Source organism: Rana temporaria, chromosome 1 (genome assembly GCF_905171775.1).
Source record: "Rana temporaria chromosome 1, aRanTem1.1, whole genome shotgun sequence".
NCBI classification, from domain to species: domain Eukaryota; kingdom Metazoa; phylum Chordata; class Amphibia; order Anura; family Ranidae; genus Rana; species Rana temporaria.
Genome location: NC_053489.1, coordinates 561865744 through 561882193, shown reverse-complemented (window position 1 = coordinate 561882193; position 16450 = coordinate 561865744). Strand labels below are relative to the sequence as shown.

At 44.0% G+C, this 16450-nt stretch overlaps 1 protein-coding gene across 1 annotated transcript in view; it reads left to right on the top strand.

The window, feature by feature from the left end:
• LOC120921611 (EF-hand calcium-binding domain-containing protein 6-like) overlaps nucleotides 1–16450 on the top strand; it is a 164748-nt gene that overhangs the window by 10474 nt on the left and 137824 nt on the right. Inside the window, exon 2 of the mRNA XM_040334121.1 lies at nucleotides 1498–1804. Within this exon, the coding sequence (XP_040190055.1) occupies nucleotides 1522–1804 (283 nt within the window). The 5' untranslated portion in view covers nucleotides 1498–1521. The remainder of the gene's footprint in view (nucleotides 1–1497; nucleotides 1805–16450) is intronic.

Below are 16450 nucleotides of genomic sequence, written 5' to 3'. Positions count from 1 at the left end.
TATAGTCCACATAAAATGATTATAGCAACGTGACAGGTTGTGTAACCATAAAATCTCAAATGGCAAAAGGAGGGAGGGGCCAATAGAGGTAGTGAGAGACCTGAGAAGAGGAGTATCGGGGCTGCTCTGTGCAAAACCATATCACAGAGCAGGTAAGTATAATATGTTTGTTTATTAAAAAAAAAAAAAACAAGACTTTACAATCACTTTAAAAGTTAGGGTTTAAAGATTAGGGGTTCATTTATTTATTTTTTATTTACCTATTGTTTGTTTATGTATTTGTTTTGTTAGGTTAGGGATTAAGGCTAGGGGTTAATTTTAGGGTTAGGGTTTAGGAATAGGGATTAATATTAGTGTTAAGGGGTAGGATTTAATGTTAGGGTTAGGGGTTAGGATTATGGTTAGAGTTTAGGGTTAGGGGTTAATATTAGGGTTAAGGTTTGGGGTTAGGGTTTTCTAATCTATTTTATTTACGTATATTTATTATTTGTTTATTTGTATTTATTTATTTATTTTCATTTAATTATTGCATTTGAGCAGAAAATGCTCAAAAATGCATGGAAAAAAAGCACTAAAATGCTCAAATATGCTTGAATCAGGCATTTCCATGCATTTCTCTAAAATGCTTAAAATGCACCAATCTGCCCAATGCGAGCTACAAAAAAAGCCCCAAAACTTTTTTGAGCTTCAAGTGACTTAGTGGAGGTGTGAACTAGCTCCATTGAGAATAATAGATTTTGTTTCTCCAGCGTTTTGGATCTTCATCAAGCTGCAAAACCCTGAGGTGTGAATGGGGCCTAACTGAACTGTATATCCACATACGGTGTCAATCCGAAAAAGCCTCTGGCCCATTTGCAGCTCTGTGCCTCATTAGACTATGAACTCCTGAAGTAAAAGGTGCTTACCTGACTGGTAATATGACTCTCTTAAATTCTTTATACATCACTGACCATAAATAAGTATGCAGGTCAGAATAAATTAATTTTTTGGTTGTATTTTTTTTGGTCAGCTACCCAAAGTTTAAAACAAGAAGCTCAGCATGGATGCCAGTCATATAGCATTTTCAAAAGTAGAGCTCAGCAGTGACAGGTTCCTTGTTTCTCTAATGAGGGGTTTCCTTTAAAAAATTGTATTATATTACGTTTGGTAGAGTGAATGATCGAGAGTCTAGTTCATATTATATTTATAAAATCTGATAAAGATCTTTAAAAGATAAGATATTTATTTATAAGAGTAACAAAACATAGCCAACATGTTTCGGGAGCCAATCCACCTTCATCAGGACTTGTGCAGGTGTGGCCTTGAATAAGAGAGCAGTTATCCTGAAGCAGGTTTTTCTAGATGGTTTAAATTCTTGCTCTTGTCTAAGCCCGGAAAGCAGCCTTTTAACTAAAAAATTTGTAGATCTAATTACCTAAACAACTTAATCCAGAGCTCCACCAACTTATCATTTAAAATATTTTCAGTGTTGATTAAGGTAATTTTTTTCTTTTTCAGGTCCTACCAGTTGACTGTCAGAGGATGTTTGCCCGTAATCGTTCCCCACCTGGATCCTCCGTACCCCGTCTGCCTGTTATAGAGCATCCATTGTCCCGCCTAGGAGACCCAGAAACCTTGTCTCTCAGAGGGTTCTCCAGACCAGGAGATGAACAGCATGAAGAAGAACTATTCCCTAGAAGGAACCTGCAGACAGCCTCTTCCTCCTACAGCGACAGGAGCCTGACCCCACTGAAGCATCATGTGCCACAAGGTGTGCCGGTCACCCTCTCCTCTGAGCCAAACAAGACCAGACTACCTATATTTGGTAAGTTTGGAAATACATAATATAAACTCTGCAGAATCCAGAATATTACCTAAATACTTCACAAACTGTTGTGTTAAAGCTGTGGTGAGAGATCATTACCACTTGCTTTTAATTTGCCTTCCCTGATTCCCCCACCCCCTCATTAATATGCATGGGACATGGGCGTTGTCATTGGCCCTCCTGATCACGTGATGGCTGTGTCCAATCACGATAGTACTGATACTTTTTTTTAGTACTCGCCGATACCAATTACCGGTACCTACCACAACTGTTTTGTTTACACTTCAGCTGTCAACAGTGGTACAAAGCATTGAAAAGTTATTTAAAAATGAAATTATTTATTTTTACATTTTGCGCTTTTTTGAATGAAAAACGTATAAAGTAATATTAAAGGTGTACAAATAATATTAAATGTTGTTCATAAACATTGTCCTGATTTTATTTATTTATTTTTGACCGTTCTAGTTGAAAGGGACTTTATTTACGCTTCAGCTGTCAACAGGGTAACCCCACTGACAGCTGAATCGGTTGTTAAGGACATGGCGGCCCCGCTGCTTAAAAACAATAATTGCCGGATTTCCTATTTTTTTTTACATTTTAGCTGTCAGTGGGGGAATCCCACTGTCAGCTGAAAGATCCAAGCCTGAAAGTAAGGGTTTCAGCCAGTATCGGAGCATTTGCCCGAGTACTGACACTTGTGCAAATGCTTAGTATCGGTGCAACCCTAGTTAACAGGGGGAACAAGATTGAACGTTTAGATTTGGTCAAGGTGTGATAAGATGCTGAGAGCCCAAGAGAATTTGGGGCAAGTCATTTACCAGATCTGATTACTTTCTTTGAATAAAGTACTTGGCCCCCCACACTTAGGGTGACCACATTTCCAAACTACCATTCAGGGACACCCCCCTTCCCAAAAATTAGCTTCTGCTGTAACGAATCACAGCACAGTGATTGGACACAAAAGGCGGGATTTATGATTTCTCCAATCACAAGCAGGGGGGCGGGGATTGTGCTCCTCCAGGCATTCCCGGCCAGGACAAGTACTGTCAGTGAGTAAAGTGGTGATGTGGTGGCCATTTTTGGCGGCATTCGTTTGGCTGGGGGGGGGTGGCTGTTTCAGTTTCATTCCGGGACACTCTATTGTCCTGGAATGAATGTGCCCGGGACAGACCTGCAAAATGTGGGACTGTCCCGGGCAATCCGGGACACATGGTCACCCTACCCACACTGCATAAGATCTGGAGAAAGATATATGGCAGTTTGCCATCTGCAGCTAGTAGATGAGTATTGAGCCTTTTAGCTTTGTGAGGTTCTGGGCATGACAACAGAGGAAGCATGTGAAGCCAATAAATAATGAGAGACACGAGTACCAGAATGTCAGATTCACAGGCAGTAGGTTTAGGGATTTGGAATGAAAAAGTCATATAAATAGATTTGACTTTTATGCTGACAGTAAGCAGAAATGTGGGTAAAAATTCAGAATTGATCATGAGGAGAAAAGATTGAGAGAAGTGAAAAGGATTGAGTGAAAATGGAGCCACAGTTGGTATATGGTAAGATAGGTTGAGGAGATGTGTATCTGAATTGCAAATCATATACTGTATACAAAATAATCAAATTGTTAAAATGTTTTTGTCAGCCAATAAAGTGAAAGGCTTTTAATTATTGCTGGCTTTGCAGTCTATCACCCAAGCCATCAACAGTAGTAAACTGTATGAAAATAGCCTGGAAATTACATTTCACCAGGTCAAGGGTCATGATGTTCATGTGCCGGGTTTCACTACAAACAGTATGTAAGCACTAAACGCTGTCTGTGTCACCTGTGACAAAAAGTATTTTGGGAACTAATAATGCAGGATAGACACTTTGGTAATAGCATGGCATTTTTACATACAAAGTGATTGGCCACCATGATACATGATAAATTACTGTTAGACGGTACACAAGTGAAAATTATCTATTAGAACTTTGGGACGATTCTGTGACCATTTTTTAATTTTTTTTTTTTTATTGAACTTTTATATATAAAACTTGAGCTGTCATCCAGACAACAACCAATCAAATCATTTAGTTCATTTTCCTGTGTAGGCTGGAAAATAAAAGCTAACTTCTGGTTTGTAGGTCTATATTACTATTTTCATTAGAGAGCCCCACAGTGCATTAAAAAAATATTGTCAAATATTGGTAATAACGGTATTACCGTACATTATACAATCAAATACCACAATTTAAAGCTGTATTAAACCCAAAAGCAAACTTTTATTATATTGCAGCTTACAAATTCATCTAAAAGTGGCTGTAAAGGCAGAGGGTTTTTCATCTTAATGCAGTCTATGCATTAAGATAAAAAACCTGTTTGTAGAAGCCCCCCTCAGCCCCCCCTGATATTTACCTGAGCCGCATTTTGATCCAGCGATGTGCATGAGTGCCTCGGGCGTCTGAGTCTCTCTCTCCTGATAGACTGAGACACAGCAGTGGCGCCAGTGGTGGCTGGTGCTCAAAGTTTTTTTTGGGGGGGGGGGGGGGGGGCAACCAAAATGAAAGATTCTAAAAAAAAAACATCAATTGCAGCCTCACTGTGCTCATCAATTGCAGCCTCGCTGTGCTCATCATTTGCAGCCTCGCTGTGCTCATCAATTGCAGCCTCGCTGTCCTCAGCAATTGCAGCCTCGCTGCGCTCATCAATTTCAGCCTCGCTGCACTCATCAATTGCAGCCTCGCTGTGCTGATCAATTGCAGCCTCACTGTGCCATCAATTGCAGCCTCGCTGTGCCATCAATTGCAGCCTCACTGTTCCATCAATTGCAGTCACTGTGCCATCAATTGCAGCCACTGTGCCATCAAATGGCGCTACTATGTGCCCATCAAATGCCGCCACTATGTACCCATCAAATGCCGCCACTATGTGCCCATCAAACGCAGCCACTGTGCCCATCAAACGCAGCCACTGTGCCCATCAAACACAGCCACTGATGGACGCACTGCCACTGAGTGGCACCATTGGCTCCCACTGCTGTCCATTAAAGCCAGTTAGCCAATCAGGAGACTCGTGGAATGGTGCCAAACTTCAGTACTTAAAAATCTCCATAGGCGACGTTTTACATTTTTTTTTACAGATTACATGTTTAGAGTTACAGAGGAGGTCTAGTGCTAAAATGATTGCTCTAACGATCGTGGCGTATGTAACCTGTGTGTATCTGGCTCTGATACTAACCAGTGCCTCACCAGCCACTGATTTCACCGCATGTCCCTGTGTTATATACATATACAGTATGCACAAGTGTTTTGCCTTTCATTTCTATTGTAAACGAAATGGGTTGGTTTACAAGGTAAGGGTTCACATATACTTTAAACTTACACTAACTAATGGCAGATATGGACAGAGTTAATTATTGTACAGGACAGGAGTGTGTCGTTGATGCTACGTCATAAGGGTTACACAAAATAGAATGATGGTTGGTCTGTTCAGGCCCAGCCATCATATTTTATCATTATATCGCCCACGAGGAGCTAGATTTTACCTTTGCGGTTTGGGGTGGGGGTTGTGAAGTGCTAAAGTGCTAAAAACCTGGTTCAACTGCATTCTTTTACCACCCTCCAACCGCAAGTCTAAACACGCCGTAAGGGTTGAGTTGCTGCAGTTTCTTACTCCTCTGACACAGCCACTCTTTCTTAGCTACTATGTTTGTAAGTTTCTGCTTGAGTTATTGAGTTCTATAAACAGGCTTTTTTAGTGGAATACAAAGCATGTGAATATGAAATGGAGTTTAAAACTTTACTTGCCGGTTCACAGGAATAATACAATATATCTTTTTGATTACTCTTTTAGTCCGATATATACTGTATCTATATAATTAACAAGTTCCCTTGTAGCAAGTAACAGACAGTCAGCTCCTGTTTCTGTCATGACAGCTTTTCTTTGAAGTCTAGCAATGTTGATTATTGTCCATGACTCCCTCTAGTGGATGAATAGATAATGTCTGCACAATGCTAATGTTAATATACCAAGGAGCATGTTCTATGAATAAAACAAGGTATTGTAAAGGAAAAAAAGTTTTGTTGTTGACTGATTTAGTCAGTTTGTATTGTAGAAAAATGAGCAAGGCTACCAAGGCAACCAGCTTATAAAAACAACCATTTACTTTGTGTTTTCGGGACATAAGTCAAGTATGGTAATGCAAATTGTGGGCGAATTGAAGTAGAAGCAGCATAGATGTGACCTGAGTAATTTAAATGCATTAATGTAGGAATATTATAACCCGTCTTAACTGTCATGCAAAATAAGTGTAGGCGCTGTGTAATCTCTTTAATCAGAACAAATAAACTAATACAAAATCATGAATCTCAAATCCTTCTTTTTGTCAGTACAGTAGAGCTAGAGGTGGGTTATATTGGTAGGACATTAGTAATTAACAATAATCAACATAGTGATTAACAGGGGAAAAAATCTGTACAACTCTTTATCATATGTGTGAGTATTCTGAGCTACACGTAAGCAACAAACAGAACTAGAGTTCAATTTGTCTTGGGGAAAAAACAAATGCAGTTAGGTATTAATATATATGCGTAAAAAATAAAGAATTACTTGTAACTAGAAATTAGTTTGACATCTTCGGGTTTTATTTGCTAAGACTGGAGAGTGCAAAATCAGGTAACCAATCAACTTTTAACTTGTTTAAATAAGCTTTGATAGTAAAGCTATGTTCGCACTTTACCCTGCGACTTCACTTCTGACTTCCATGGGACTTCAAGTGGTTGTAAACCCTTAAAAAAAAAAAAAAAACCTGCAAGACAAAGTCATAATGAGCATAGTATAGCATAATGCATAGCATACTAGCTCATTATGTATTACTTACCTCAGATCAAAGCCCCCGCAGCTGTCCTCGACCCCCCCCCCCCTCCGGCCGCGGACATCTCTCCCGGAGCTTACTTCTGGGTATCTCGGCTCCTGCGCTGCGATTAGCCGGAGCCACGATGGCATCACTTCCGCACATGCGCGTGGGAGCCGCCGGTAACGGCACATCTAACTGAAGCAATAGCACAACGTGCCATTGCTTCAGTGCGCATATGCCGATCACTTTGGCACATGCAGACACAGGGGGATATCTCCTAAACTGTGCAGGTTTAGGAGATATCCAGGGTAGCTACAGGTAAGCCTTAATATAGGCTTACCTGTAGCATATGTAGCATAAAGTTGTTATAATGGGTTTACAACCACTTTCAATGGACGGGATCTGATTTTGATCCAACTTTAAAATGATTGCAACTAGTCCTTTGACCAATCAAAACCCTTCCTTTGTTTCTGGAATGGATGAAACCTCAGAACAAATTTATAAAAAAAAAATATGGTATGAGCCCCCCAAAAATCCATACCAGACCCTTATCCGAGGATGCAGCCCAGCAGGGCAGGAAAGGTTGTGACACAGCGGCGGGAGCCAGCGGCGGAGGAGTGTATTCTTTTATTGTCAGCGGCAGAGGAAGAAGACATTGGTGGAAGAACCAGAGAAAGAAGACATCAGCGAAGGAAGCAGAGAAAGAAGACATTGGTGGAGGAACCGGAGAAAGAAGACATTGGTGGAGGAACCGGAGAAAGAAGACATTGGTGGAGGAACCAGAGAAAGAAGACATCGGCGAAGGAAGCAGAGAAAGAAGACATTGGTGGAGGAACCAGAGAAAGACATTGGTGGAGGAACCGGAGAAAGAAGACATTGGTGGAGGAAACAGAGAAATAAGACATTGTGATTGCGGTGGGGTTTCTCCTCAAAACCAATACTAGACTGAAGGGTCTGGTATGGTCTTGTGAGGGACCCCACTCCATTTACAAGAAAAATTTGGCATGGGGTTCCCCTTAAAGATCTTCAGAGCATGGTCGGATCGGTAAAGATGATGATCCGACTTGGATGCGACTTCCATTCAAATCAATGGGCTGAATTCGAGCCCAAGTCAGACCAAATTAGTGCAGGAATCTTTTTCATACTCGGACTGACACCAGTCAGGCCAGTTAATATGGCTCTTATAGGGAACCATTGATTTTGACATGCGACTTCTCGAAGTTGGAGTGCATGTCGGACCAGTGTGAATTGGTCCTAAAACCTGGAAGCTGATTGGTTTTTATGCACAGCTGCACCGGATTTTTCATTCTCCAGTTTTAGTAAATCAACACCCTAATGTGACTGTCTTTTGTTTGATGTTTATTGATTACCTTGGTTCAGAGAGTATTGTAGTATTGTTTGAGATAGACGCTAGACCAGGAACTGATAACCATGGGTCCCAAGGTTTTCTAAACTTATGAGGGCAACCCCTATGCTAAAAAAAAAAAAACTATTTATTTCCTGGAAAGGGTAAAATTAACTTGCGTTCTCAAGGAGGATAGCCACTTTTGGGCAATTATTTTATATGTCAAGAACAGCAGCCTGATGATGAGGACATACTGTATATTTCAAGTAAGCCCAAAAGAAATATACATGGATTTAAAGGGTTTAAAACCTGAAATACATTAGTGTATAATGTGTATAATATTTCATCGGTACCTTTTGGAGTTTGGCGCACCACCACAACATGTGTATCAGATCAGCAGGACAAGCATTACATTTAGGGCCAACATGAGTCTCTCTTGGTGCCACTGGAACAGTTTTTGGGGGGTATGACAAGTTTTGTAATGAATGAGCATATACTATGTAACTGAATGAAATACTGTAATTTACTTTACCAGTACTACTGACATACTAGAATTGAGACTTATGCCTCGTACACACGACCGGCATTCCAGACGGGAAAAGATCGGTTGGAAATCCTGGGGGGAAAACCGAAAGCCTGCTCTGTAACTTTTCCCCCGTACACACGAGAGGTTTTCCCATAGGGAAAACTCCAATGAGAGCTTGGGTCGGGAATCCAGGCAGTGTGTATGCTCCATTGCAGTTTTTCCCATGGGAAAACTGCCAGGAAAAAGTCCGCCAGGAAACCGGCATGAAAAAATAGAGCTGGTTCTCTTTTTTTTTTTTTGTCCGGCGGTTTTTGGGCAGTTTTCCCTTTGGAAAAACTGTGAGGCCCCGTACACACGACAGAGGAACTCGACGTGCTTGGCACGTCGAGTTCCTCGTCGAGTTTTGGGATGAAGCCGCCGAGGAGCTCGGCGGGCCGCCTTCTCCCATAGAACAACGCGGACAACGAGAAAATAGAGAACATGTTCTCTATTTTCTCGTCAAGTTCCTCGGCGGCTCCATCGAGCCAAAACTGTACAGACGACAGAGTTTCTCGGCAGAATCCGGGTTTTGACCGAGTTTCTCGGTGAATTCTGCCGAGAAACTCTGTCGTGTGTACGAGGCCTGAGGAGCATACACACGGCCGGGATTCCCTGCCAAAAGCTCTCCTTGCAGTTTTCCCGTCGGGGGAAACGATGCATAAGAATATACTACCCTATATTGCACAATCTAGGCACTAATAATATGTTATATATTACACTACACATTGCTAATGTGGCACATTTTCAGGTACTGGATAATTACATGTTACCGGCTGTAACATTATGCGCATCGTAACTTATCATTAAAAAGCTGGGTGTAGGGCTGTGAAAAGACATACCACCTAGCAGTGTATACTGTTTCATCTCAAATTCTACCAGCGCTTTAAAATCCGTATGAATAGAATCTAAAGGTTAATTTACTACTGCATGCAGTATTTTCCATTTTGTGTGCTGTTTTCTTGGGTTTTTTTTTAGGTTTTATTTCATAGATCAATTTGTTAAAATTATAAATTCTGCTGTGTTTTGTATTCAAAAATCAAAAATAGCGCCTGCATAGTGCCTGTAAAGAGCCTCTCCTCTCACTCCAATGCGTCTGTCACTCGCATTGACAGACGCGATTAGAGGGAAGGCGATCGGCTGTTCTCCTGACAAGGGGGTCTGCGCTGCTTAATTATCAGTGCAGACCCAACAAGAATGCCCATCAGGGATGTCCACCCATGACCTCCATCAGCACCCATGTGCCAGTCAGTGCCCATTATAGATGAAAATCAGTGCCCATCGGTAATGCCTGCCAGTGCCTCCTCATCAGTGCTGCCTATCAGTGTCACCTATAAGTGCCCATCAGTGCCGCCTATCAATGCCCATCAGTGCCACCTATCAGTGACCATCAGTGTCGCCTATCATTGCTGCATATTAGTGCCTCATCATCAGTGCCACCTTATCAGTGCCACCTCATCAGTGCCCATCAGTGCAGCCTCATCAGTGCCCATCAGTGAAGGAGAAAACGTACTTATTTACAAAATGTTATAACAGAAACAAAGAAACTTAAATTTTTTCAATTTTTTATTTGTTTAGCAAAAAATAAAAACCCCAGCGGTGATCAAATACCACCAAAAGAAAGCTCTATTTGTGGGAACATAATCATAAAAAATGTAGTTTGGGTACAGTGTTGCATGACTGCTCAATTGTCATTTAAAATGCGACAGCGCTGAAAGCTGAAAACTGGCCTGGGCAGGAAGGGGGGAAGTGTCCTGTATTGAAGTGGTTAAAGTGATATTAAACAGAGAAGTGTTAATTCCCATAAATCATATTTATCATGGTACTGTATTATTTTACCATCCCCTTCACCTTCTAGCGATGCTCTATCCATCTCTGCCTTTCAGAACACCGGGCACCTGAATTACAGCGACGGGGGTGTTTTTTTGAAGCACCTGATTAGATCCAGAGTCTAATAGGCTTCAAACTAGGGTGGGCTTGAATATTCGCTGTTGCAACACTGATCCTCCTCCCGGCCAATCGGGAAGCAGGTCTGACACCCATCACCTGATTGGCTGGCTGAAAGGACAGGTGATTCCATTGGATGCCTAGGATGAGGGGAGGAGCAGCGAGGAGGAGGGAGGAGAAGACACAGAAGCCGCTACCTGATGCCCTAATCCCCACCGCTCCTTGATGTCCGACGCTGCCTGATCCCCCACGCTGCCCGCTGCCTAAATGGGGTAAGTGGACTGACCGGCAGACAGTGAGTGGAGGGGAGGGCTTTCAGGTGCCGCGGGGGGGGGGGGGATTATTTGTTTGCCGCCCCCCAAACAAAAACACACAAGCTGCCACTGTCTTTTACTCTACTGATGTATTCCCTCTACAATGTGAGTCTGTGTCTGGCAGGCCTGATTGGTGCTGTGCCGATCATAAGACAAAAAAAAGATCTGTTTAAGAAGAGCAATTCAAATTAAATTATAAATATCTAATAACTGTTTTACAGCTCCTTATAAATCTATATTGAACATTAAATGTGTATTTTTTTTTTTGTGCACCAATATGGTGTAGGCGGAGTCAGAGATGACTGACACTAGCTTTCATTTTGTTCAGACAGCATCTGCATCCAAGGCTCTTTTTTTTACAGATATTAGCAGTTACATTTGATATATTTAATGCTGATTTATGATTTATATTAAAACAAAGATTTTTTTATGAGTTTCTTAGTGAATGTAATCAATCAGCATAATATATCTCGCCCCATAGTGTTTATTAACCACTTAACCACCAGCCGCCGTCATATAACGGCGGCAAGGTGGTTGCTTAACTGGGGGTTGCCGTTAATTAACGGCGCCCCGCAGAAGCAGCAATGCGCGCCGCCTCGGGCGCGCACACAGAAGATTCTGTGCGCACCGGGTCTATGAGACCCGGCGCTACACAGATCAGGGAAATTGACCAGTAACAGTGGTCTTTTTCCATGTGATCGCGCCGTCCAATGACGGCGCGATCACAATGTAAACACAACAAGGTCAGAGAAAGTTTATCTCCTCTCCTCTCCTCACACAGTATCAGCGAGAGAGAAGAGGAGATAAACTGTGAGTTTTGCAAGCCATACCAGTGCCCCATAGTGCCCATCTGTGCCCATATTGCCCCATAGTGCCAAATCTGTGCCCATATTGCCACATCAGTGCCAAATCTGTGCCCATAGTGCCACATCAGTGCCACATCTGTGCCTAAAGTGCCACATCAGTGCCACATCTGTGTCCATAGTGCCACATCTGTGCCCAGTAGTGCCACATCTGTGCCACCTGTGCCACACCAGAGCCGCACCAGTGTCACCGAAGCCACACCAGTGTCACCAGAGCCGCACCAGTGCCACCAGAGCCACAACAGTCCTATACCAGTGCCAAAACAGTGCCGTACCAGTGCTGCCTGTGCCCACCAGTGCCGCCTGCGCCCACCAGTGCCGTCTGCGCCCACCAGTGCCGCCTGCGCCCACCAGTGCCGCCTGCGCCCACCAGTGCCACCAGGGCCGCCTGTGCCCACCAGTGCCGCCTGTGCCCACCAGTGCTGCCTGTGCCCACCAGTGCTGCCTGTGCCCACCAGAGCCACCTGTGCCCACCAGAGCCACACCCGTGCCACTACAGTGCACATAAGTGCCGCCTTCTGCTAATCAGTGCACACCAGAGCCACCAGAGCCACCTGTGCCCACCAGAGCCACCTGTGCCCACCAGAGCCACCTGTGCCCACCAGAGCCACACCCGTGCCACTAAAGTGCACATAAGTGCCGCCTTCTGCTAATCATTGCACACCAGAGCCCCACCAGAGCCACCAGAGCCACCTGTGCCCACCAGAGCCACCTGTGCCCACCAGAGCCACCTGTGCCCACCAGAGCCACCTGTGCCCACCAGAGCCACACCCGTGCCACTACAGTGCACATAAGTGCCGCCTTCTGCTAATCAGTGCACACCAGAGCCCCACCAGAGCCACCAGAGCCACCTGTGCCCACCAGAGCCACCTGTGCCCACCAGAGCCACCTGTGCCCACCAGAGCCACACCCGTGCCATAACAGTGCACATAAGTGCCCACCTGTGTCCATCAGTGCCACCACAGTTCTCTGCAGTACAGCCTCACCAGCCACCAGTATGGCAAAAAAAATCTTTACCGGTGAGCAGGCCGTACATCTTCTACTTGCCATGAGCGATGAGAGCAGCGAGGAGTCTCTGTCCGATTCGGATTCGGCCTATGAACCCGTTATAGACAGTGGGTCGGATTCAGAATCTGAAGAGGAACGTGGGCCCAGGAAAAGAAGGGGTGCTGGCGTGGAGAAGCGGCCTACTCCCAGACGCGCAGGGCCGTCCACCTCAAGCGATGTGCCGTCCGCCTCAAGCGATGTGCCGTCCGCCTCAAGCGGTGTGCCGTCCGCCTCAAGCGCTGTGCCGTCCGCCTCAAGCGCTGTGCCGTCCGCCTCAAGCGCTGTGCCGTCCGCCTCAAGCGCTGTGCCACTGCAACAAAGGGGCCATGCCAGCCTTCCCTATGGCCTTCAAAACCACCTGTGGCTTCCCCCTAATTCCGGAGCAGCAAATATCCCCCCTTTCACTGCCCAGCCAGGTGTCCAGGTGAACACCGAAAACTTTTCAATGCTTAATTTTTTTAATTTACTTTTCACCGAAGATTTGCTATCCTTCATTGTGGCCCAGTGCAATCTCTACGCACAACAGTACATAAGAAGTAACCCTGGTTCCAGATATGCCCGCCCCTTTGAGTGGAGAGAACTAACCGTGGACGAATTTAAAATGTTCTTAGGCCTAACCTTTACTATGGCACTTTCAAAAAAAAAACAATTGTACTCCTACTGGTCCACCAAACCCATTCACCACATGCCACTCTTCTCCTCCCTTATGCCAAGATCCCGATATTTAATAATTATGCGGTTCCTCCACTTTAACGATAACGCCCAGTGCCCTCCCCGAAATGACCCTGCTTTTGACAAGCTATATAAAATTAGGCCACTTCTAAATTTTTTCGCTCAACGATTTCCCCAATTATATACCCCTGAACAGAACATATCTGTGGACGAGTCCCTTGTCAAATTCTCAGGCAGGCTGGGCATCAAGCAGTTCATCCCCAGCAAAAGGGCCGGATATGGGGTCAAAATGTACAAGCTTTGCGACAGAGCCACAGGGTACCTCTACTCATTCATGGTGTATGAAGGGAAGGACTCCCAACTGCATCCCCCTGAATGTCCAGAGTATATGGGAGTCAGCGGAAAAGTGGTCTGGAATCTGATGTATCCACTCTTTGGAAAGGGATACCACCTTTATGTGGATAATTTCTACACCAGCTTGCCCCTGTTTCGCTGTCTTTACCTTCGGAATACCCCAGCATGTGGCACAATAAGACCCAACAGGAAAGGCTTCCCGCAAAAACTGGTGGATCAAAAGCTCAGACGAGGGGAGTCTGCAGCATTGAGGAACCAGGAGATATTGGCTGTCAGGTGGAGGGACAAACGGAACGTCCACATGCTTACATCAATCCACGACGACACCTGCGTGGAAGTCCCCCAAAGAACCGGCCCAATCCAAAAACCAAAGTGCATCTATGACTATAATTTGTTCATGGGGGGAGTGGACTTCAATGACCAGATGATAGAACCCTACCTGCCCACAAGAAAATCCCGCCACTGGTACAAGAAAGTGTCCATTTATTTTTTTAGTTTGGCCTTTTATAACTCCTATGTAATCTACAAAAAGTCATCAGAGAACCCCGTATCATATCTGGACTATCAAGAAGAAGTCATCACCGCCCTTTTGTACCCTGAAAACCCACCGGAAAATATTCGCTCTGATTCTGTGAGCAGACTCCACGAGCGTCACTTTCCTGAGAAAACCCCCTCCCCTGAAACAGGCCACAGAAATCAGAAGAGTTGCCGGGTGTGCTCCAGAAGAGGAATTCGAAAAGACACTGTGTATTACTGTCCCGATTGTCCTTCCCAACCAGGCCTCTGTATTGGAACATGTTTCCGCCGTTACCATACGTTTCTTCATTATTAGGGACGTATGGTAAACGCAATTCTAATTTCCTGTAATTTCCCCCCACACCCCTTATGCCACTGCACTCATACCTCTGCCTTCTCCGGAATCGACCATGGCCTGTTATACGACCACTCTTTTGCCTAACCCTAAACATACCTCTGCCTTCTCTGGAACTGACCCTGGCTTGTTATACGACCACTCTTTTGCCTAACCCTAAACTGTACCTACATCTGCCTGCTCTGGAACTGACCCTGGACTGTTTGACCACGTTTTTTGCCTGCCCCTTGGATTGATCTTTTACCCTGCTATACTAGTGGGAACACAGGGGTCTCACATATGTGAGGGGCTCCAGAATTGTTTTTCTGGATGAAAAAACAAATTTTTTAGTTTTCTCATTCCCGGATTAGGGTCTGGTTGCCCGGAGGCTTCAAAGAGATTTGGGTGGGAGAAGCCTCTACCCCTGTCCCCATTCCCCTACCCATGGCCCGCTACTTGGACCATGTTCCTACCAGGACGAATATTTTGCCTGACTATGGACAATATTCCTGCCTGCTGCCTGCTGCCTGGACAATTCCATTCACTGTCGCTGACCAGTGACCACGTCCCTGCCTGCTGCCTGGATCGGGGCTCTCCTTCTGTGGACAATTGCACTACTAAAACCACAGGTAATCTTCTTTTTTTTTTTACCCATTACTCAGCAGAATGTATTTTAGGGTGTAATTCTTGGTATGTACATGCTGTGTTAGAAATATGAAGGCCCTTCAAAAATGTGATAGATTGTAAGGAAATTGGATGTGTAATTTATGTCCCTAGAACACCTGATGGTGCTTCTTGGATGTTGGGCCTCTGTATGTGGCCACGCTGTGTAAAAGTCTCACACATGTGGTATCGCCATACTCAGGAGGAGCAGCAGAATATATTTTGGGGTGTAATTTTTTCTATGTACATGCTATGTGTTGGAAATATCCTATAAATGGACAACTTTCTGTAAAAAAAAATGCGTTTTTATTTTTTTCCACATTTTCCAAGAACATCTGGAAAAAAATGAACTGTTCAAAAGACTCATTATGCCTCATAGATTATACGTTGGGGTGTTAGCTTTCCAAAATGGGGTCACTTTGTGGGCGTTTCCATTGTCCTGGTGCTCCAGGGCCTTCAAAAGTGTAATAGGTGGTTGAGAGATTAGATGTGTAATTTATGCTCCTAGAATGCTTGAAGTTGCTACTTCGGTGTTGGGCCTCTGTATGTGGCCACGCTGTGTAAAAGTCTCACACATGTGGTATCGCCATACTCAGGTGGAGCAGCAGAATATTTTTTGGGGTGTAATTTTTTCTATGTACATGCTATGTGTTGGAAATATCCTATAAATGGACAACTTTCTGTAAAAAAAAATGCGTTTTTATTTTTTTCCACATTTTCCAAGAACATCTGGAAAAAAATGAACTGTTCAAAAGACTCACTATGCCTCATAGATTATACGTTGGGGTGTTAGCTTTCCAAAATGGGGTCACTTTGTGGGCGTTTCTATTGTCCTGGTGCTCCAGGGCCTTCAAAAGTGTAATAGGTGGTTGAGCGATTAGATGTGTAATTTATGCTCCTAGAATGCTTGAAGTTGCTACTTCGGTGTTGGGCCTCTGTATGTGGCCACGCTGTGTAAAAGTCTCACACATGTGGTATCGCCATACTCAGGAGGAGCAGCAGAATATATTTTGGGGTGTAATTTTTTCTATGTACATGCTATGTGTTGGAAATATCCTATAAATGGACAACTTTCTGTAAAAAAAAATGCGTTTTTATTTTTTTTCCACATTTTCCAAGAACATCTGGAAAAAAATGAACTGTTCAAAAGACTCATTATGCCTCATAGATTATACGTTGGGGTGTTAGCTTTCCAAA